This window comes from Grampus griseus (genome assembly GCF_964374135.1).
Source record: "Grampus griseus genome assembly, chromosome: 15".
In the NCBI taxonomy this organism is placed as follows: Eukaryota; Metazoa; Chordata; class Mammalia; order Artiodactyla; family Delphinidae; genus Grampus; species Grampus griseus.
This window is the reverse complement of record NC_139009.1, coordinates 31837392-31859387: the sequence shown is the minus strand read 5'-3', so window position 1 is coordinate 31859387 and position 21996 is coordinate 31837392. Positions and strand designations below refer to the sequence as shown.

The 21996-nt window shown below is 38.5% G+C and overlaps 1 protein-coding gene across 7 annotated transcripts in view; it reads left to right on the top strand.

The window, feature by feature from the left end:
• Window positions 1-21996, top strand: part of SLC8A1 (solute carrier family 8 member A1) — a gene marked incomplete at both ends in the record, with an annotated part of 322623 nt that overhangs the window by 223995 nt on the left and 76632 nt on the right. For 2 of the 7 annotated variants that reach the window (XM_082671794.1, XM_082671792.1), the window contains 3 exons: window positions 17424-17530; window positions 21001-21021; window positions 21464-21481. In XM_082671794.1, coding sequence (XP_082527920.1) covers window positions 17424-17530; window positions 21001-21021; window positions 21464-21481 — 146 coding nt within the window. Of the gene's footprint in view, window positions 1-17423; window positions 17531-18059; window positions 18164-21000; window positions 21022-21463; window positions 21497-21996 lie in introns of all 7 variants that reach the window. The other 5 variants (XM_082671796.1, XM_082671795.1, XM_082671793.1 and 2 more) reach the window with 4 other exon arrangements.

The following is a 21996-nucleotide window of genomic DNA, read 5'->3' as shown; positions in this document are numbered from 1 at the left end:
AGATGGCTTTGACAAAAGACTTTACATTATTGGGGCTCTGAAGACCCAGAACTGCGTTTTTATGGATTGCCTTCATTTCCACCATCAGTTTCACTAATCTTTGAATATCTGTATCAGGAAGTCTTACGTCATAAAAGACATTTAGTTAGAACCGTAAAGTGAATTTTGATTATGCCAGAAACTCAAAGATAACTCAGTAGAAAAAGTATTCAGGACTTAACGAATGTTACACCGAGACAGTAAGTTAATACAGAGGGAAGAATCCATAAATAACCTTTTAAGGGTTTTCTGGTCTAAATGGTAAAAATAGATAGATAGATAGATAGACAGACAGATAGATAGATAGATAGATAGATAGGTAATTCTCATTTCTACTGAATTAGTAGGATTTATTCGGGATACATAGACCTATCCTTGAGATGCACTCTTATTTCTCTCTATTTCTTCATATTATTAAATGAACCATATATTATGATTAATATAAGTCAAATCTAATTCTCCATGATTAAAATTAATAGAAGTGTTAAAATCCAGTAGGACATATCAATAAATATTTAATAAAGTATTATTTCGTGTTCTGGCAGTCAACAGTATAGTGGCTATAAATTCTAAGTTTCAGTTATAAAAACATAAAATGTAACTCTGAAAGGAGATCCATGGAAAGGTGTCAGATATTATTGCTGTTCTGTTCACACAATAAACTCCTATTTTCCACAAATGAATATTGGAATATTATTATTAGTATACTATACATATTCTATACATATTTCAGAGTGGAACTGAGGAAGCTAAAATAGAAAGATTGTTATAATCAAGTGACCTAAGTTCCCTCAGTTGCAAAATGAGAAGATTAAGTTAGCCCCTTGCACTTGAAAATGCTCAAAGTGTACAAACTTTTTTCGTATACATTATTTCATTTGCTTTTCATGTCAATTCTCATTTTACATTCGATGAGATTGAAATTTGGAGAGAGAAAGTGACATGACCAAGGTCATGCTGCTAAAACATATATAAATATGTATATGTTATATAAATATAAACATATTTATGTTTCTATAAATGTACTTATATCCTTAAATATTTATAACATATTTACAGCCAAAAGCTATAAATCTGTGTTGCAAATGCCAATCTAGATCTCTTATGTCCCCGCCACCTACAAGATTCTCTGAACAAAAGTACAGACTTTCTAGAGAATTTATGAAACAGCACAAATCCTAAAAACAATAACCTTTCCCTATAAGAAGAGTATGTCTGCATCAAAAGCTGATATAATGGCAAGGATTTGCTTTTTGAGCGCTAACTGTGAACTACATACATTCCATGACAAAATCAAAAATCAAAAAATATTGTCAAGCTGACTTGCAGATTTTCCCCTAAAATCAATGTGCCCTTTAAATGCAGCTCATCAGGATCCCTATAGTTAACCCCAGAATTGCTCACCAAGTACTTTCTCACTGTGTTTGGTCTAGCGGTTCAATTTTGTTAAACAATGTCATCATTATATGCATTCTGTAAACCTGCTCTCGTTCTATAAAGTCTAACTGGGGAAAACTTCCATTACAAACAAGAAACATAAAAGGGGAAAAAAAAAAGGCAAAACACATTTTCAGTTCAAAGCCAATAAACTCCATTCTGTTTTTGGTTAATTTTGATTTTCAGCTTTAAATTGCTTGTATCCATAAGAAGTTTAATTGTCTTCTTGCTGATTTTCTCTGTGATGATTACCTATAAAATGCCTTGGGTCCTTTCTGCTAAGAATAGGAGCTCCAAATATAACTGTCTGTGCGGTTTTGAACTAAATAGAATACCTGGAAAACATTTAAACGTCCAAATAAGTGCCGCCCCTGAAAAGTTCAGTGTGAGTCCACAGTCAAGGAATCATTGTGTCCTGCAGACAGTGAAAAGCATAAGCAGAAAGCAGGGGGCCTATTGAGGCCCTTGATATTTTGCTTGTAATAACTTTTGATTCATAGTTTATATCAGTTTTAATTTTTACCTGTTTGTGATTAGACACTCAGGAAATATTTCACCACATAGACGCACACTAGTTAGAGCACTTATAGCCTTGCCACATGGCTGCAAAGCTATTTCCTTCCATAATTACTCCCTTTGAATTAAGCAAACGGGGTCTCTTTAAAATTAGAAGTACATTGAAAATGAAAAACATACACACAATTATCCACCATTCTCATCTCAGTACAGATAGATTGTCAGGTTCCTTATCTAGTGGTTGATAGGGACACACCATGGCTCTGGTTGAAGAAGGAAGGAAAGAGAGAAAAATGCAAAGATGGATAACTGCTAAACATGGTGCCCAGAAGACTTGGGATACAAATAAGACTAGGGGTTAGTTTTTATTTATTCTTTATTTAGTGTTTCTGTGGATGTTGTAGATTGTTTTCATGTCAGAGACTCACCAGGTCATGACTCTGTTTGGCCATCCTCACTAAAGAAGGTCTGTGTTTCCATCGCATGGGCTGTTTAATTTATAAAGCATCCGTCAGCAAGATGGGCAACGATGAAAAGGCAATGAGTTAACAAAGAAAGTCATGCATCTCCTTCTGTTATCAGCATCAGTTTTTACTTCATTAAAAAGAGATGGGAGGGCTTCCCTGGTGGCTCAGTGGTTGAGAGTCCGCCTGCCGATGCACAGGGGATGCGTGTTCGTGCCCCGGTTCGGGAAGATCCCACATGCCGCGGAGCGGCTGGGCCCGTGAGCCATGGCCACTGAGCCTGCACGTCCGGAGCCTGTGCTCCGCAACGGGAGAGGCCACAACAGTGAGAGGCCCGCGTACCGCAAAAAAAAAAAACAAAAACAAAACAAAACAAAAACAAAAACAAAAACTCAAAAAAAAAGAGATGGGAAAGGAAAAGTTTTCTATGAAGAGTGGTGAAATGGATTTCAGCAACACCCAAGAAGAAAAACACTAGGGTAATTGCAGAGGAAACAAATACCAGACGTGGATTTAGAGTCTGAAGAGGAGTTTTAATCCTGATTCCGGCGTCCACCAGCTTTGAGGTGTGGGCTAATTTCAGTGAGTTTCAGTTCGCTCATCTGTATAATGAGAGATGAACCAGCAGATTTCTATGACCAGGGATTGAGAGACTCTTCTGGACTGGAGAGTGGAGCGTTTGGGAGGGCAGGGGCTGAATTTGAATGGAAAATGACGGATGCTATTTTGATGACAGACCTGGAATGGGTGATTAGTAGAAGGACACTAATCATTGGTTTTTGTGAGTGATTTAGCATGAGGAACTATGTGTTACATAATCAGTGGAAGCTTAGCAAGGTAGCCAGAATGGCCTTCTAGGGACGCAACATTGGCAGGTGATACTTGAAAATTGTTTCAACAAAACTGGCTAAAAGGTTAGGAATGACCAAGGAGAGAAGTTCTCCTTTTAAAAATGGATGTATACATTTTCCATAGGGCAGAATTCAGACAAGAACTTCTATAAAGACCAATAGAAGAACTAGAAGAAGGCAGTTACCATCTAGGTCAGGAGTCCAGGATAGGGCCTAAGCATGTAAGGAGGATTGTAGGGAAAATAAACCTTCAGCTCTAAGAGACCTAATCCCAGTAGCTCATCCATAAGAAAGCACCAAAAGTTCATAGTATTTTTGGTGTGTTTTAGTTATTCCCCACCCCCTGACTAAAATATAGATCAGTCTGTTTAGATAGGGACAGTAGAGAGAAAAAAATGAATGGCCCACAATCCATTGCTATTATAATTCATTATCACATATAACTGTAAAAAATATAGTTAATTACATTATTGTGAAGACATTTCCTAGAACATCTTGTGCCATTTTAAAGGAGAGTTTTTATACTTTTTTATGTCATGGGAAGTGTCCAAAATATAACATGAAGTGAAAAATCATGACACCAAATTTTATTTATACACACCCACACATACATACACACCCACACATACATACACACCCACACATACATACACACACAATGTGGTCCAAATTATGCACTTGTGTATTTTAAAAGCTAAACGCGAACATTTTGAAATGTTAAATGGTAATCGCTAGTGGCAGGCTTATGGGTGATTATTATTTCTTTTGCTTCATTTCTGCATTTGTCAGATTCTCAACGGTGAATAAGTATGATGTTAACAAGCAGGAAAAACACTTTTAGAAAAATAACACAAAAATGATCTGAAAGCAATTTATATTACTTGAATTGTATTTAGTGGAAAAGAGCCCATGAAGTACAGACTGGCTAATACTAACTTGTTCATTCTGCCAATTTATGATGTTTCACATGAATAGGGTCAGAATCAAGTTTTGCCTGGTTTATCAGGGAAAGCAAATGCCAAAGATATACACTGAAAATTTGATTTAAAAAAAATCTGTGGTATTGATTTCTACTAACCTACCCCTTGATAGTAGCTTTACTGAAATGCTTTAGTCCCTAGTCCCTTTCTTCCTTGCATTTTGTAACAGTAATTATGATAACCACTACTGATTGAGTGCTTCCCGTGTGCCATGTCCTGTTCTGTTTTCCCATATAATCCCCTGAACAACCTCATGATATAGATGTAATTATTTTATTTTTACTGATGAGGAAACTAAGGCATAGATTAATTCATTTGCACGACTTACAGGCAGTTCAATCCCAAGAGTCTCAGCTCTTAACACAATATTGCTCGTGGTCATAGTAGACCTAGTTGATATTCATTTAGCACTTAATATATGCCAGGCTCTGTGTTAAGCACCTTATATATGTTATCACGATTTATTTGCAGCAGTCAGAGATAAATACCATTTTTATAACCCGTTTACAGTGCAGTAGCCTTAGGAAGAGGAAGTAACTCGTACAGGTTCATATAGTAAATGACAGAATAAGAATTTTGCAACCTGAGTCCCTTTCCTAAGACAGCATTTTAGGAGGTCATTTTTCCCCACCAGTATTGTGGAACCACTCAGAGCCATGGTCATGGTTACAGGGACCTGATTAGTCTTAATAATTCTGTTATTTATGGAAGTAAATTAACATTGGAATAGCTTAATAGACTTCCTGGAGAGCTTTCTTCATAACACCTTCAGGATAAAGAAACCTGAACCCAATCTGTCTTTCCAACCTTATGCCCACTGGGTAAGTAATTTTTTTTTTTTTTTTCTGTAAACCATAGGCCTCCACTGTGAAATACAAAATTAAAATCCAAACATATTTATAGAATAGATAGTGTCAGGGAGAATAAAAATTTTCCTCTACCCTTCTAGGTTCTTCTGGCTCGTCTAAGAATTAAATTGACGTGAGACAGATTAACAGGAGAAAATTAAATTTAATTTCATACATACAGGAACCCAACATGCATGAGAGGGTCAGAGATCCCGTATACATGAGAGGTTCAGAAGCAGAAAGGTTAAATGAGATAAATGCCATCCTGAATTAAGGAATAGGAGCTGGACCCGGGGCTTCCAAGGTCAGGAGGGTCATTCATAGGACTGTAAGGAGAAGAACAGATGTTTGGTAATTAGATGTTTGCCCTGCCACACACATAACACCACTTAGATAAAATTTATCTCTTTTTCTGGGAAAAATCGCCAATTTAATTTCTTCTAGGTAGTTAATGGAGGGACAGTAGTTTCTCTTGAATCCACAGGGTCTTGATTGCCTTTAGCTGAAAGTAATCCTCATGCAACAGTGGGGAGGCTCATTCTGAACCCCTACAATAGTATGAAGACATAAGAACTGATTGCTTAATCTAATGTAGAATACCAATAAAATATTAGACATGGAATAGAAATGTGAGATATAAAAATCAGCATCAATTCATTAATTATTGATTTATTTAGTTATGTTCAAGAAAATTCCTGGCATCCTGTCTTTCAGAATATTTTATACAAATGCATGCAGAGAGAGATTGATTTGCCATTGAATATTTTGTGGCTTTGGAGAAAGGGAGGGAAGGAAGGAAAAGAGAAAGAGGATATGAATTAAAAACCTTAAGAAAGCCCAGCTTTATTTCTTGGTGTTCTATTTTTAAAGCTGGCCTCTTTTGGATAGAGATCCTTTCAGCATATTCTAGCTGCTGTCCTATAATGTTCTAAGAGTGAAATCTTTCCATTGCTTTCCAGGGAAACTCTTTACTTTGAACAAAGAATCTTGACAAAGGAGGAAGGACCAAAGGTATAAGTAATCTCTGGAGAGAGTCTAATGACAACCCAGGAATGTTGAAAATGTTCAAGATGAAGAGAGCTTTTGAAAAGCATGGAAAACCAACTGTTTCTTTGAAATTCAACAGCAACAATTTCATCTAATTTCAAATTCTTATAAAGGGCAGTGGCAAATTGAGAATTTAACAGAAGTTTCTAAAACTGAACTAAAATGTTTTATGTGTTCAGTTTGTAGAAAAGATACTCGGTGCCCCAAGGTACTCCTAACGTTATCCTCAACCTTGAGAAATTTGTTAAAACAACTTTTTCTAGAGAATTTGACCTTTTTTGTTCCCTTTAAGGAATACAGTGAAGATCTCAGATTACAAACAATCCTAACAAATTAAGGAATCAGTTTAAAAGTTGGTGAGAATCCTCCATCATTTTGTTAAAAGTGCCTCTCTCATGGAACTTGCACAATGTCAGTATTATTAAACAATAAGACTAAGATCCATTTTGATGTATTTCAACATGGTGCCCAATGCTTGATCCACTTTGTTTTTCACTAAATTGACAAATCGTCTCAGCGTGCACATGTAGGTAACAAACCCGGGATCCTTATTAATTTAGCCTTCTTAAGACTGAAGTATATATTAGCTGCAGGGAAATAAAGCAATGGTAAGGTATACATTTTATACATCACAAAATTATGGACATTTTAAAATACATCCATATCATTTTCTCTTCGCAAACTTTACTCTTGTGATTTCCATATTAGCATACCATCATAGGATAGAACCTTTTGGGGAGGGTGTTGGCTGCCAGAGTTCTCAGCATATTACTTATTGGAACAATAACTCTAGGATCTCTGCAGTGTCTCTTTCAAGTGGTCAACCAGCATGTCTTCTAAGGATGGGAAGGTAGCTCTAAAGCTGACAATTGATTGCTAAAAAGAGAGAGATCGAAAAAGAATTACACTTGTTCCTATTTTGCATTTGAACAAATGAATTGGTTGCCATTCAGATTCAAAAGCAAGCAGAGGGAAATAAAATAGAGCAAGGTTCTGCTGGACAATCCCTACTCCAGTGCTCTGTGACACTGCCCTCTGGTATGCCCCAGAGAGCAGCAGGATTTTAGCTGTCCCTGGTCCTTGCTCTGCTTGAAGCAATGATTTCAGTTACCACTTGATAATGCAAAGAGATCAGTGCACGGATGACAAGTCCTCCTGGAGAATTACTTTGATTCAGCTACTTTAGCAACTCTCATCTTCGGAGTCTATTTAAATTAAAGAATAGTACCATCCGGATTTGTCAGGCTCTGCTTCATACCAGGAGCTCCAGGAAAAGTACAACTTCTGTCCCCTTTGTGTATCCAGCTAATGTGGTGAGTGGACACCTGTCAGGGCTGGGACTGGGAAGCTAACCAGTATTTCTCTTTATTTAATTGTAGCCGATTTGGAAAGTTGTGTTCGTTTCTGGTATACAGCAAAGTGATTCAGTTATATGTATATATATATTCTTTTCCAGATTCTTTTCCATTATAGTGTATTACAAGATACTGAATATAGTTCCCTGTGCTACACAGTAGAACCTTGTTGTTTGTTTTATATATAGTAGTTTGAATCTTCTAATCCCAAACTCCTAATTGATACCTCCCCTCTTTTCCCCTTTGGTAACCATAAATTTGTTTCCTCTATCTGTGAGTCTGTTTCTGTTTTATAAATAAGTTCATTTGTATCATATCTTACATTCCACATATAAGTGATATCCCATGATATTTGTCTCTGTCTGACTTACTTCACTTAGTATGATATTCTCCAGGTCCACCCATGTTGTTGCAAATGGCAATATTTCATTCTTTTCTATGGCTGAGTAATATTCCATTGTATATACATCTTCCTTATCCATTCATCTGTCAATGGACATTTAGGTTGCTACCATGTCTTGGCTATTGTAAATAGTGCTGCTATAAATATTGGGGTGCTTGTATCTTTTCGAGATAGAATTTTCTCCGGATATGTGCCAGTACTTCTTATGCGTTTTGCATCTTTAAGTTTAGAGTTCTGCACCTGGAAAGTCCATTATGTGAGATGTGGTCCCAAGCTACATCTGAGAGTGAATTTGAGGGTATTGCCCATTACTCCATTGAGTATTTTCTGACCTCCACCTCTCACCTGCCAGCTGCCCCTTTGGGTGACTGGGTGAAGGAGCAAGTAAAAACTATGAAGTAAACCACTCCTTTTCAACTAATAACAACTCTTCCTAACATCTTATAGTCCTTTGCGGAATGGTTTTGCATGCATTATATTATTTGACCTTTGCAATCACGTGTGAAGTTTTATTATCCACAGTTGTTGAATGATGACACCCATTATCTGATCATCACGACACTGTGAAGATTATAGTCACTGCGAAGTGAGTTTCCTTATCCCCATTTGATAGATGATAACACTAAGGTCTAGAAAGATGCCAGAACTGGCCCACATAGCTCAGCTAGAAAGTGACAGAGTCAAGATACAAATCCAGGGTAATTTGAGTCCTAGTTTGGTGCCCTGGACAGTTCAATGAAGGAAACAGTAGATTTAAGTCATGATCTAGTCCCTCTTCTATGACCGTCTTAGAATGGAACCTTAAACAAACTCCCAAGTGAAGTCATGCCAAGAGTTCCTCACCAATAATCTGAAAAGGATGTAAAAGTATTATTAGAAATAATATGAAAAGCAGTCTGTTCTTATCCTATTTAAAATGTTAATTGGGGGGGAATTGTTTGGGGTCACTTATGGAAAATGTTGAGAATATATGTGTCGGTCTTCTCTGACTACTCCTTTCTTTCCCTAATCACCAAGCAACTCACAAAGTCAATTTTTTTTTTTTTTTTTTTTTTTTTGCGGTACGCGGGCCTCTCACTGTTGTGGCCTCTCCCATTGCGGAGCACAGGCTCCGGCAGCGCAGGCTCAGCGGCCATGGTTCACGGGCCCAGCCGCTCCGTGGCATGTGGGATCTTCCCAGACCGGGGCACGAACCCGTGTCCCCTGCATCAGCAGGCGGACTCTCAACCACTGCGCACCAGGGAAGCCCACAAAGTCAATTTTTGAAGGGAAAAAAAAAGCTTAAAATGGGCCAGGAATTTAAGCCAAGGGATACAAAGGCAACGCATAGCAAGCATATCTTTCCTTGTTGGTAGAGAGAAATCAATGCCGAAAAGAGCACTGGATAATGCCCTAGGTGGTGTGAAGAGAACTGTTTGCTTTGCAAGGGCAGCAGGCATAACCCACGATTAGAGTCCTTTCCTTTCCTTTTAAATGAATGCCATGAAGGAAGTGCTGCTTCTGATTTTTTCATAAGACTTTGTACTCTGGGAAAAAGAAACCTGCCAAGGAAGCCAGGCCTGAGGTAACATCCACCAGAAATGCTTAGCCTGTCAAAGCACGACATCAGCAGCCCTTGATCCTGAAGGAGGCAGTGCGTGTTCTGCCTGGGGAGAGGGAGGGATTGAGGGGTGGCGGAGCTAGCCGTCACAGCAAGGGCACTTAGCTTTGATGCAGATGGTTTTCACTGTCTCAGGGCCATGCAGCACCCCAGTTTTCTGTTTGGCAGTACTAACAAAATTTGAAACTTCTAACTGAAAATTCACCCCAAACATTCTCACAACCTTTTCTTACCCAAGGAAACGGCTTTTTCTAGACTACGATTTTATGCTGAAGTTTGTTTGTCGTTGCTGTTTTGTAATAACAGCTTTATTGAGATATAATTCACATACCAGAGAATTCACCCATTTAAAATACGCAATTCAGTGGGTTTTATTATAGTCTCAGAATTGTGCAACCATTGCTATAATCGATTTTAGAATATTTCCATCACCCCCAAACGAAATCCCATGCCCATGAGCAGTCACCCCCATTTATCCCCCAATCCCCAGCCCTAGGCAACCACTAATTTACTTCCTGTCTCTACGGATTTGTCTATTCTGGACGTTTCATATAAATAGAATCATACAATGTCTGAACAGTTGTGTCTGGCTTCTTTCACTTTAGCATAATGTTTTCAAGGTTCATCCATGTCAAAGTGCAGGGGAGGAAGAATAATTTTCCCTCTACTCTTCAGAGTTCTTGGCTGAGATCATGTAATAAAAGACAGATTAACAAGAGAAAAACAAACAAGTTTGTTAACATGTGTACATGGGAGATACCCAGGGAAAAATGAGTCATTCTCTGAGGTGGCTTAAATGTAAGCTTGAATACTGTCCTAATAGGGCTCGGGGAGAGAGGATATTGGCTTCTTAGGGGAGAGTACATGATTTTTAGGAAAGATGAATGGACCCTTAGAAGAAAAGATGGGAGATATGACAGTTTGTGACAACGTTTGCCTGGTGTCTACTTCTAGTCTCCTCTCCTGTGATAAGAGTCACTTTCCCTGGTTGATGAAATTCTCAGGGAGGGAATTTATGACATTTGAGTTCCTTTTGGAACATCTGTCTTTAGGCAGATGGGAGAAGTTCAGAGACAGCGTCTCCCTCCATTTGCTATTTTTACATACCCCCAGCTCAAAATAATCAATATACCAAAGCAGTATGTTTGGGGGTGACATAGTAACGCTACTTTTTAGTAGCCTGTATCAGAATTTCATTCCTTTTTATTGCTGAATAATATTCCATTATGTGGAGGTATCCCATTTTGATTATCCATTCATCAGCCGACAGACATGTAGGTTGTTTCCAGCTTTGGGCTATTATCGGTAATGCCGCTGTAATCATTCATGTATAAGTTCTTGTGTAGACATATGTTTTTAAATCTCTTGAGTTCCACCTAGAAGTGGAATTGCTGGGTCATAGGGTAACCTGATTTTTAAACTTCTGAGGAACTGCCAGACTTTCCCAAAGCCTCTATACCATTTAACATTTCCACCCGCAATGTAAGAGAGTTCCAGTTCCTCTACATTCTCCATGTAGCACATACTATTATCTGTTTTTCTGATTACAGCTATCTTGGTGGGGGTGAAGTGGCGTCTCATTGTGGTTTTGATTTGCATTTCCCTGATAACAAATGATGCTGAGCGTCTCATGTACTTATTGGCCGTTGGTTTACTTTCTATGGAGAAAAGTCTGTTCAGATCCTTTGCGCATTTTAAGTTGGTTTATTTGTCTTTTTTGAGTAAGAGGAGTTTATCCTGAAGCTTTTAACATCAGGTGTACTGGGGATTCCATTTCAAACTTGCCTTACCTGATGACATCACTCTATGATCAGAGAAATTGCCAGATATTTTCCCTTCAGATGAGGTCGGTCCTGGGTCACTTCTTTCTTGAGTCTGATTGTGGTGGCTTCCAGGTGGAAAGTTTCCAGTTCCACAGACATGGCCTTTGACTGACATGGCTCAGAGGCTCTCTGAGAGAAAGAATAGAAGACATTAATTACTGTCTTCTGTGGCAAATGAAACCCTTAGTTCTTCTGTTCTCCAAATAGAACCTCTGTTGTCTAAAAACCTAGCACCAGAATTCTTATCTCTCTGAGAAGGAAATCACTCTGCTGCCCAGAGGCTAAAGGTGTTTTCTCATGTGTAACTATTAAGTTTGCTTGTGGAGACCAGCATTTCCTGAGAGGAGAAAACGACAACTTTATGTGCTCTCTATAATCCAGAAAAGAATACCAGTGAAGGACAAAGTTAAATGTCTCTCCCATGCTTCAGCCTAGATAACTAATTAGATCTAAAATTTAGCTTTGACCCTTACTTCCTCACAATGCTACCTATTCCTTATTTAATACATTCTTCTAAACGTCTGGCCAGACATGCTGATTCTCCATCAGCCAGCTCCCAGCCACATTATTAGAATCCCTTGAAAAACTTTGTAGAACTGTATTCGTGCCGAGGCCCCAAAACCAGAGACATTCATCTCACCGATCCGGAGTGTGCCGAGCCCAGGCATTTAGAGTTTTCAAAGCTGCACACATGATTCAAATATGCAGACAGTTCCAAAACATGAGCCCAATTACCACCAGCCTCTTCATTTATTATCTGTAATGAAAGAACCCTTTATCCTGTCGAGATCAGCGCTTCTCAAACTTTTGCTTGCATCCGCGTCATCTGGGGATCTTGATAAAATGCAGATGCAATTTGGTGGGTCTGGGGTGGGCCCTGAGATCCCGCGTTTCTGACAGGCCTCCAGGTGAAGCCAAGGCTGCTGGTCGGTTGCTCGTATTCCTCAGAGTTGGGGAGCCCTCGTGTGTTCATGGTGCTTTTCAGTTAATCCTAACAGGACCTTTATCGCCTCAAGGATTTGCCTTTTCATGACAGCTGCCATCGAATGTAATATGTGCTGCACTCCTTTTAAAAATAGAATTGAAAATCTATCGTTGCTCATCCAGGTAGTCTTTGTTAACATAAAGATTAAACAATAAACCTGTATACTACTTCAAAATAATGATTCAGATCTTTTAAAGTGGTCATAAAACTACTGCACAGCTGAATGAATAAGGACTGCGTGGGTCACATAATTGAAAGATGTTGGTCTTTGGAGCCAGTTACAGGAGTCTCGCTCTGTGACCTTGGAAGTTACTTAACTTCTCTGAGTCATTGTTTCCTCTGAATTGTACAAGTTGTAGAAGTCGCTTCCAGGGCTGCTCTGAAGTTTGATCGGTGAACTAAAAAATGCAAAATGCCCATCAGTCCATTGACCCCTGAGTACGCCTAAAAAGAGGCTAAATCTTAAAAATCAAATAAATTTTAAAAGAGACATTGTAGCATCTACAGGTGTGAAATCCTCACTAAAATCTTTTTTATTTTATGAGGATTTAGAAAGTCTTCTTTTTCATCCTCCAACTCTTTTCCTCACGTCTCCCAATATCAAGAGCGGTCTTAGGGAAAAGAAACCACAGAAGGACTAATTGAGGCTGAAATTTGAAGAGACTGATAGGACTTTGGCTTAATAATGAGAGATTAGAATGTATTTTGAAGAGATTTTCTTTTTTAGCTCCCACTAGTAACACCATGTCTTTCTCTTCTTTCTCACAGTTTACCTGAGTCACCACCTGATATAAGAACTCCTTACTAGAATGTTTGAAGATGTTTGGTCCTTTGAGACCCATCAGATAAGAGAGAGACTTGGAAATAAAGTATAGATGTGGGCTTAGTATCATCAAAGGAAAGGCATTGCAAAAATCAAAAGGAACAACCTGTATTTTTCCACTAAATAAATTGATCTTTCTTAACCAAATGCTTTTTTTTTCTAGAAGTGGATCCAAAATGTATATGCATAAAAATTTTGGCCATCCTGACAAATTATTTAATGTTTTAATGTTATCATGAGATTTGTAACTCGTTGCTAGTTTCTAGGAAACATAATTGTTATAGTATACTCTTCAACTTTAAAGTGATGTAAAAAAGATCAAGTGAGAAATTCTCCTTACCTTCTTCATCATAATTACGGTAGCTGAAAATTGCATGACACAGTTTTCTATCTGTTCCTTATCAGTATAATAATAGTGCAGGGGTTGTTGTTAGGTGAAGGGCTGGGCCTGCCTGACTATTCCAATCTTGTCTTGGTTAACCTGTTAATTTAAAGAAGTAACAACACTACTGTATTGCACAGGGAACTATACTCAATATCTTGTAATAACCTATAATGGAAAAGAATCTGAAAAAGAACATGTTTATATATATATGTATATACACACACACATATATATAAGGATCTGAAAAAGAATATATATATGTATATCTGAATCACTTTGCTGTATGCTTGAAACTAACACAACATTGTAAATTAACTATACTTCAGTTAAAAAAAAAGAAAGAACAACAGCTATCTGACTGCTTCCCATTGGTAAATGGAAGCAAAGTACAACACAACATGAATCTGTGTTCTCAGAGAGAGGGAGTCTCTAGGACAGTGCAAAAGCCCTGTGAATGTGGGAATCGGTGTGGCAATGGGGGGCAAACTGGAGGACCTTTAAGATCCCTTCAGTCCTTGAGATATAATTTCCACTGCAGAACTGTGAGGAACAGAGAGGTATACTTCTGCTGATTATCAAGCTAGTGGAACTGCGTTCTTCACCAGATAAACGCCATCTCCTGTAACATCCCCAGTGATGGAAGAAGCAATGACAGTCCCTTTCCTGTATTAGTTAGGCTCTGGAAAGTGAGCAAAAGACATCGCAAGGATATGATCCTTTAAAATTTATATAGGTTAATTTCACCTTCTCCACCTTTGCTAAGGGGAGGAATAGTTCTGTTCTGAAGCAAAAAGTGAACATTACCAGTCCCTTCTGATTTTTGCCTCTTGATTCAGAGGGCTAATTCATAATGATTGACTTTATCTTGCCTCTTTAAATTGACTGAATTGTCCTTTAATCATCAAGTTTCCTATTAATAGCTTTACTGTGCAAGAGAAGCAAACTCAATATATAATTTAATGGCTCCTCCTGTCAAGGGCACTACTGATTGTATTACTAATGATTTTGAAATAATATGCCATTATGCAAATCCCATTCATTTTAGGCATCTTTGCCAAGTACCTACGGAGGTACTGTTTTCTTTCCCTTCGTAAGTTGAATTTCCAGTGTCATAGTTATCCAGTACTGAAACGTTTTCTAAGGATTATGATCCCAGTGAATAGCGATAGTCTGCTGATAAATTTTATGTGCTTATTTTATTATACAAACAAATTGGGTGGGACCCTATATTTCTCACATTAATCAGCTACTCAGAATGTAGAAAATAAACCTATAGCAGATTAACTTCACCAAGGATAAGAAACACTATGTTATTTGGGTTTTTCTATTTATTTGTGAATAAGTGGTCATGTTGCCCTTTGGGAATGAAACTGGGAGCCTTTCCTAAACAAATGCTCGCCCTATTAGCAAGACTACTACAACCATCTCCACTGTGCTTTCTTCATTTCTACAATCTAATAAAATATGAGATGTGAGATAGATTGGAAGTACAAGATGGAAAAAGATAAGTCAAATGTTTTAAAGTAATATATGCAAGAGCATTGCAACATGTACCATGAAGTGCCTTGATTATGAATTTGGGGCCACTGGGGCCAGAAGACGATAGCAGGGCCCTTCTAATGCCCACCAATGTTTTCCCACCCATGGTCATATTATGCTGGTGACTTTAGCAGAGAGGTACAAGTATAATTTATGATTACAAGGCAGTAAGATGGAAATTAATACCTAAACACATAAGTTGCATGACAAAGAGGGTAGACATTTGGCAGGTTTCTGAAGAGTAAATTTGATCTCACTTATAACATCAAGTTCAGTTCTGAAATTAAAAACACACATATCATTTCTTACATCTTCTTGCGCTTTCTCTAACATTTTGTGTTTTTTGGATATTGAGGAATGATCAGATATCCTGGTGTAGTCAGGGCAGGCTGTACATATATATACAGCCTGCCCTGACTACACCAGGGTACTTATATATATATGTATATATAAAGTAAATGGGTGAATTCCAGAAAAATAGTTCTAGAAGTTAGACAGGAACTGTTCACTATACACATGTGGTTGGACTTTTGTCGTACTGTTGGTAGTTTTGTAAGTATCTAATTGCTCTTAAAAAATGATTATTGCTTTAGTCATTGACAGCTGCTCATCTGGCCTTTGAGGACAGAGCTGAGATAGAAAGGCACCGTCATGCGCTCCAACCCCTTAGTAGTGAGAAATGGGGATGTGAGCGCTATGGGGGATGTTCTTTAGCTGAGGAGCAGCGAGGAGGTTATGAGGCTCCCCAGAATCAGAAGCAATCATTTGATCTCACTTAGCATTAGGGGCTGGGAAATTCAGAGAATTAAAAGCAACTTCTACCTTTATTCTCCTTCATACAAGAAAAGAAGACTGGTGCTCTTTGGCTTGCATAGGTCTAAATGAAACTTGAGGGCTTTGATCAATATTGAAAAAAAAAAAGGTTATAGACTAATTTCCTTCCAGAAGACCTAGAAAATTCCACCAAAACTAAATAATGTCCATGACATTAAAACTGTGTGTCTTTATGAAGTCATTGTTTTAAAACCTTTAGTCAGGGCTTCCCTGGTGGCGCAGTGGTTGAGAGTCCGCCTGCTGATGCAGGGGACATGGGTTCGTGTCCCGGTCCGGGAAGATCCCACGTGCCGCGGAGCGGCTGGGCCCGTGAGCCATGGCCGCTGAGCCTGCGCGTCCGGAGCCTGTGCTCCTCAACGGGAGAGGCCACAACAGTGAGAGGCCCACGTACCGCAAAAAAAAAAAAAAAAAAAAAAAACCTTTAGTCAGAAATGTTCTTGGCCAATGGTACTGAACAAAAAGAATATTTTCAAGGACAAACAAGTGTTTGGGGGCTCTGAATAAGTTGTAATACATGAAGTGATTAAGCCCTCATTAATTAGAAGGTAACATTAAATTTCTTTTCAGAGTCATCAGGTCTTGTGGGGAGTTGAGATTTGCATAATATTTGCATTTGTCCTACCTACCTGTCAATCACAACCACAGGATAAGGCAAGAAGCTCTAAAGGATGGATTACAGGAAGAATTCTTAATGAAATGCCTTGGTGTATCGGTGGAGTTCGAAAGTAGGGTAGAGTGTATTTTGTCAAAGGTGAAGGTCAGCTTTGGGAGGGAAGAAAATAACTAGAACATCATGACTCCCCACCCCCACCTTAGGAGGCTTCCATCTTTAGAAAGACAAAACATGAACAACTTCCCCTTGTGATCTAGGTGGAAAATCTGACTCACCTGAAAAAGAGTTTGAGTCTAGGACATTGGGTGGGGTAAGATAAAAGACTTTTATTTTATTTTGTGATGCTCTTATGCATTTATTATTTTAATAAAATTTTATGGTAAAAATGTTATGTTTGGAAACACAGTAAAGCAGAATGAAGGCCCCCAGAAATGACCCTTATGCCTGTTACTCAGATATAAGCTCTGTTCATATTTTGATGTGGTTTACTGATTTGTTTCAAAGGGTTGAATTCCAGAGCACAGCTCAGACAATCCTGTGGTTAAGGCATTTACTAAATAAATCTATTTTTCTTTTCTTATTATTGTGATCTATGTTTTTCTGCTTCCCATGATGATGATAAACCTAGTAGTATGAATGCTGTATTTTGGCTGAAACAATTCTGTGGTCCTGGGCAGGGCAGCTGTGCATTGGGTGACCTTTCCACTCTCTCAGACCCATCCCACACCCATTCTGGAAGGACAGTCTCACGGTCCAGAAGTTTCTCAGTTGCCATTTGTCTGGAAGTGCCACTCGTTAACCTTGCTTTCCTCTTCTCTATGTTCCTTCTCTCCTATTTCCTATTCCCCTTGTTCGTCAATTTCTATTCTTCTCTGTTTCAGCAAAACAATATCAGTCAAGGTAATTGATGATGAGGAGTATGAGAAAAACAAGACCTTCCTCCTTGAGATTGGCGAGCCCCGCTTGGTGGAGATGAGTGAGAAGAAAGGTGGGGGAACTGCTCCAGGGCTGAGCCCAACAGCTTCTGCTGGCCTGTGCCACCCCTGGATGCCTGCACTCTCCAGAACGTGACTTACAATGCACACATCCCTCCACCTATGTAACGGGGCATAGATCTCCTCTGGGGCCACAGGGAGCCCAGCCTGGAGCTCCAGCAGCCAGTTTGGGCCACTCTGCACATGGCAGTCTGAGCTACTCATTGTCAGTGCAGTCGAGCCTGGGAAAGTTGGTGCTGATGCTTCCTGCACCCACATGAAGCCGACTTTCTGATTTCTCTTCCTAATTTGGGATACCTCCTGACTGCTCATTGAAGCAGGAAGAATTTGTAAAAATGATGGATTAGAGGAAACTTAACGGGGCCAGCTGAGAGTACCTGGATGCCCTTTTACATACTCCTGGAGGTCCATGTGTGGCCAGTTCTCCTTCCATAACATCACAGTAACATGCTGCTTGGTGAACACCTAGCATGAGCGTGTGACTCCAACCATTTGTTTTGCCTTTGTCTTGTGTTCCCACAGGAAGATCATTACCATTAGAATATTTGACCGTGAGGAATATGAGAAAGAGTGCAGTTTCTCCCTTGTGCTTGAGGAACCAAAATGGATAAGAAGAGGAATGAAAGGTGTGAGAGTATACAAAGACATACCAGCGAGAAATTGTACTCTTCTCTCTGTGTCTCCTACTCTCACATTTAACTCTCTCCTCTTCCTCGGCTTCCAAGTACTATACTTCCTCTCCTTTGAAGCTTTAGCCATTTCATTTTCCTGCCCATATTCACAGATGCACCAAACAATGTCCCTTTTCTTCAGAAAATGCCAGCTCACCTTGATTGATACCAGATTCCAGAAATACTGGAAGAGATTTCTGTAATTCAGAAGGGATGACATAAAAGAATGATTTCTGGGTTTAGTTTTTCACTATTCGGGAATCATTCTAAAATTTGATTCTAGCTATTAAATATCCCCTAAAATGTTAGTGATGGAGACTACTTAATGCCTATTAGTCATGGTAGATGGGTCTAATGGCAACTAATAGGAAACTTCAGAAGAATTCAATAATTAGTCTAATTTAGAGAAGCCAGTTTTCAAAAAAAAAAAAAACAAACTTAGAACAAAGATCCTTAAAGAGTAGTGGCATTAATATCCTAGTGTTCATTTTGGTAAAATATTTTTCATATCATCAGATATGATATTTAAAAGAGACCATATGTATGAAACCATGGTCATATCGATTTTCTTTAGTAGGAAGGATATGGTAGTTCAGTAAGAACTTAGCCCTTACTTAAAGCCGTTCCTGTCTTATGCTTCAAAATCTTTTGATTCTTGTAGAATTGACACATTTCTAACATATAGAATTTTTTTCTAAAAATAAAAAATAAACAGCAGTATCCTTATAATTAGATTTTTGTGTTGATTTGTGTTTATATTTTTAGAAACTATTTGAAGAAAGAAGCCATATTTTTTGCTGTCTTTGATTTTATATCTATTTTATATGGCCTATAGTTGAGAAGGAAGGACAGGAATTTTATATCAGCTTTAAAAATAGTTTTTTTATTCTGAATTATTCCGAGGGCGTCCCATAATTACCCTCTAATAGTGGTTGTTTTATTTTGTTTGTTTGTTTTTGTTTTTTGCGGTACGCTGGCCTCTCACTGCTGTGGCCTCTCCCGTTGCGGAGCACAGGCTCCGGAAGCGCAGGCTCAGCGGCCATGGCTCACGGGCCCAGCTGCTCCGCGGCATGTGGGATCCTCCCGGACCGGGGCACGAACCCGTGTCCCCTGCACTGGCAGGCGGACTCCCAACCACTGCGCCACCAGGGAAGCCCTAGTGGTCATTTTAAAAGCAATGGTATACACTTAATTATATATATATAAAATGAGCATAGTACCTATTAATAGCTCTTATTAATTGCATTTAAACCATTGATGAAGGCAGTATAGATGTTTAGGTGACCACTTTGCAAGAAATGTAAACTTTTACATGTAAAGAAAAAAAATCAAATACAAAGGACTAATTCCTATACAGACCCAACATTTGGGGGAATTTAACTAATCCCACTTTTGTAAGAACTCACTGGCCTCAGAGTCCATCAGAAAACAAACAAAAACGAAGTTGTCCTGACTTAATCATGTTCAAAAAGGTAACAGGAGCCTTTGGAATGATGGAGAAAGGAGCACTGGGGACCCATTTTAATGCAGCCTATTTAATATGCTCCACAGACAGCAGGCGGAAGAAAAAGACACTAGAAAACTGTGCCGATTTCTTACAAAGATGGGATCAAAAATGCCTCATTAACATACAGGAAAAAGCACTTACTTCTGAATGCAGTCCTCCAAAGGACTGCCTTTCATCTCAAGGAAGAGCATCTTGAATACAGCTCTTTCAATTGTCATTTTGGTAAAATATGCCTTCATATAAAAGCAAATTAAAATTCCTTGATAGCACTATTTGCTTTTGACACCCAACAAGTGGATCTGTGTCACCATAAATAAAATTACTAACTTGTTTTTATAAAGTATCCTCTAATGCCACTACCAGTAGAGAGAAAACTGGTGCTGAAAAGGTAATTGTAACTTTCCCATCTACAACTCTAGAAGTAATCTATTTGATACATTTAGTCAGGTAGCTTTCACCAGAATAAAGTGCTACAGCTATAGTCTGGGTTTAAAGCACAAAACCTGAAAGACAAATTATGTATGTCAGGCCCCACACCCCACCTCCGGCTGCCCCAGGCCTTCCCTCCCTGTCTTGTCAGTTTCTGTGGAATTATGTGTCCACAAGAAGCTATCTGGTTGTCAGATTATACCCTGCAGGTCATAGATAAGGACACGCGAATAAGCACTGATTCCTGGGACGCAGATTTTGAGGATTTAAAAAACATAAGCATTCCCTGCTGACCAAAATATCATGCAAATAGAACCTCCAGCGAGAGAACTTCATCTTGGGCCAAAGTCTCCTTATGGGCGGGGCGGCCAAAATGGAATTTCCTAAGATGTTTTCTCTGTTTCCATTGAAAGGTACAATCCCTGAGATCCTGGATGCTTTAAGACTTCCATATGTTGAATTTGCTAACTGCCAGGCACTTATTTCAAGAGGAAGGCTCACTCAAATAAGGTTTAGGATTAACTTCATAAAATATTTCTACTATATTTGGCAAACTAGATGTATAGACTGTGTGTAAACATATGGTAGAAATGTTTTCTTAAATGTCAAGAAATAATATATGAAGTGAATTTTTTATATATATAGAATCAGTCACACACGTTTGCAGAAATCAGTTCTGGGATCATCTGGAAATACTCCCAATGCCACATTAACTTGGCGTGCACCAATTTTTTAGTAGCAGCTCCCTACCGCCGTAATCAGATCTGCCTGGATTTCTTTCTGCTGACATTGCTCTTACTTTCATTATTCATCTGGTCTCTTATTCTGTGTTTGTCTTTGTCTGTTTCCCTCACAGCCCTGTTATTGAATGAGCTTGGTAAGCGTTTCATTTCTTGCATTCCCTTTCCATTTTTCTAGGTTATTTTCTATTTCTGTCAGGTGCTACGGTAGCTTTCTGACTTATTTTTTATTTCTGCTGATTTATTAGCAAGATTGTTGTTTAGAGCCATTGGCCTCATAATTTTGTGAAGGTTGGGTAGTTTACCTTCTGCTTTGGGTTCAGTACGACCTTTTACAAAATCAGTGCTTTCTTAGGTATGCACAAGAATTAAATTTGTACACTAAAGCTCATAGTCTTAAAAGATTGATTAGCGATTAAGTCATGAATGGATGTTTTCATATTTTTCTTAATTGTATATACAATTTGGCAAGTTTTTGTACTTTGGACAGGCTGTCAGGCGGTCTGATGTCACTGGTATTTGTGATTTAGAGTGTAAATGAAATGAATTGTAACATTTCTTTCTTTCTTTCTTTTTTAGGTGGCTTCACAATAACAGGTATGAATTTTTTAAGTCTAATGAACCAAATTTTATCTTGTACCGTGTGTTGTTTACATTTTTAAAAATTATTTCTCATTTTTATTTCCTTTTAATGAAGGAAAATACCTGTATGGTAAGACAGTTTTTTAATGTTCTTCATTTTCCCCCAAATACCCTTAATTATCAAACAAAAACCACGTCTTATGTGCCCTGCATTAACATTTAGCTGTGACACATGGTGTGCTTTTGCTGAGTTTACACATTTAACATTTTACACATTAACAAGGTGTATGCTGTGTTTACTTATAAGCAGATTTGTGTGGAGAACCTGTAATTGGTCATATTTTGACACTGATCAATTTACAGATGTTCTCATAGCACTGATGATGTGAGTGTACCTTGCTAGGTGCTCCAGAGAGTACCAGAATAAATAAACGATTGCTAGTCTCAAGGAAACATAGGAGTTGACATACAAGCCCACTCCATGGCCCAAGCTCAGGGTCCTAATCATAGATAATGCCCTACTGGGAGAA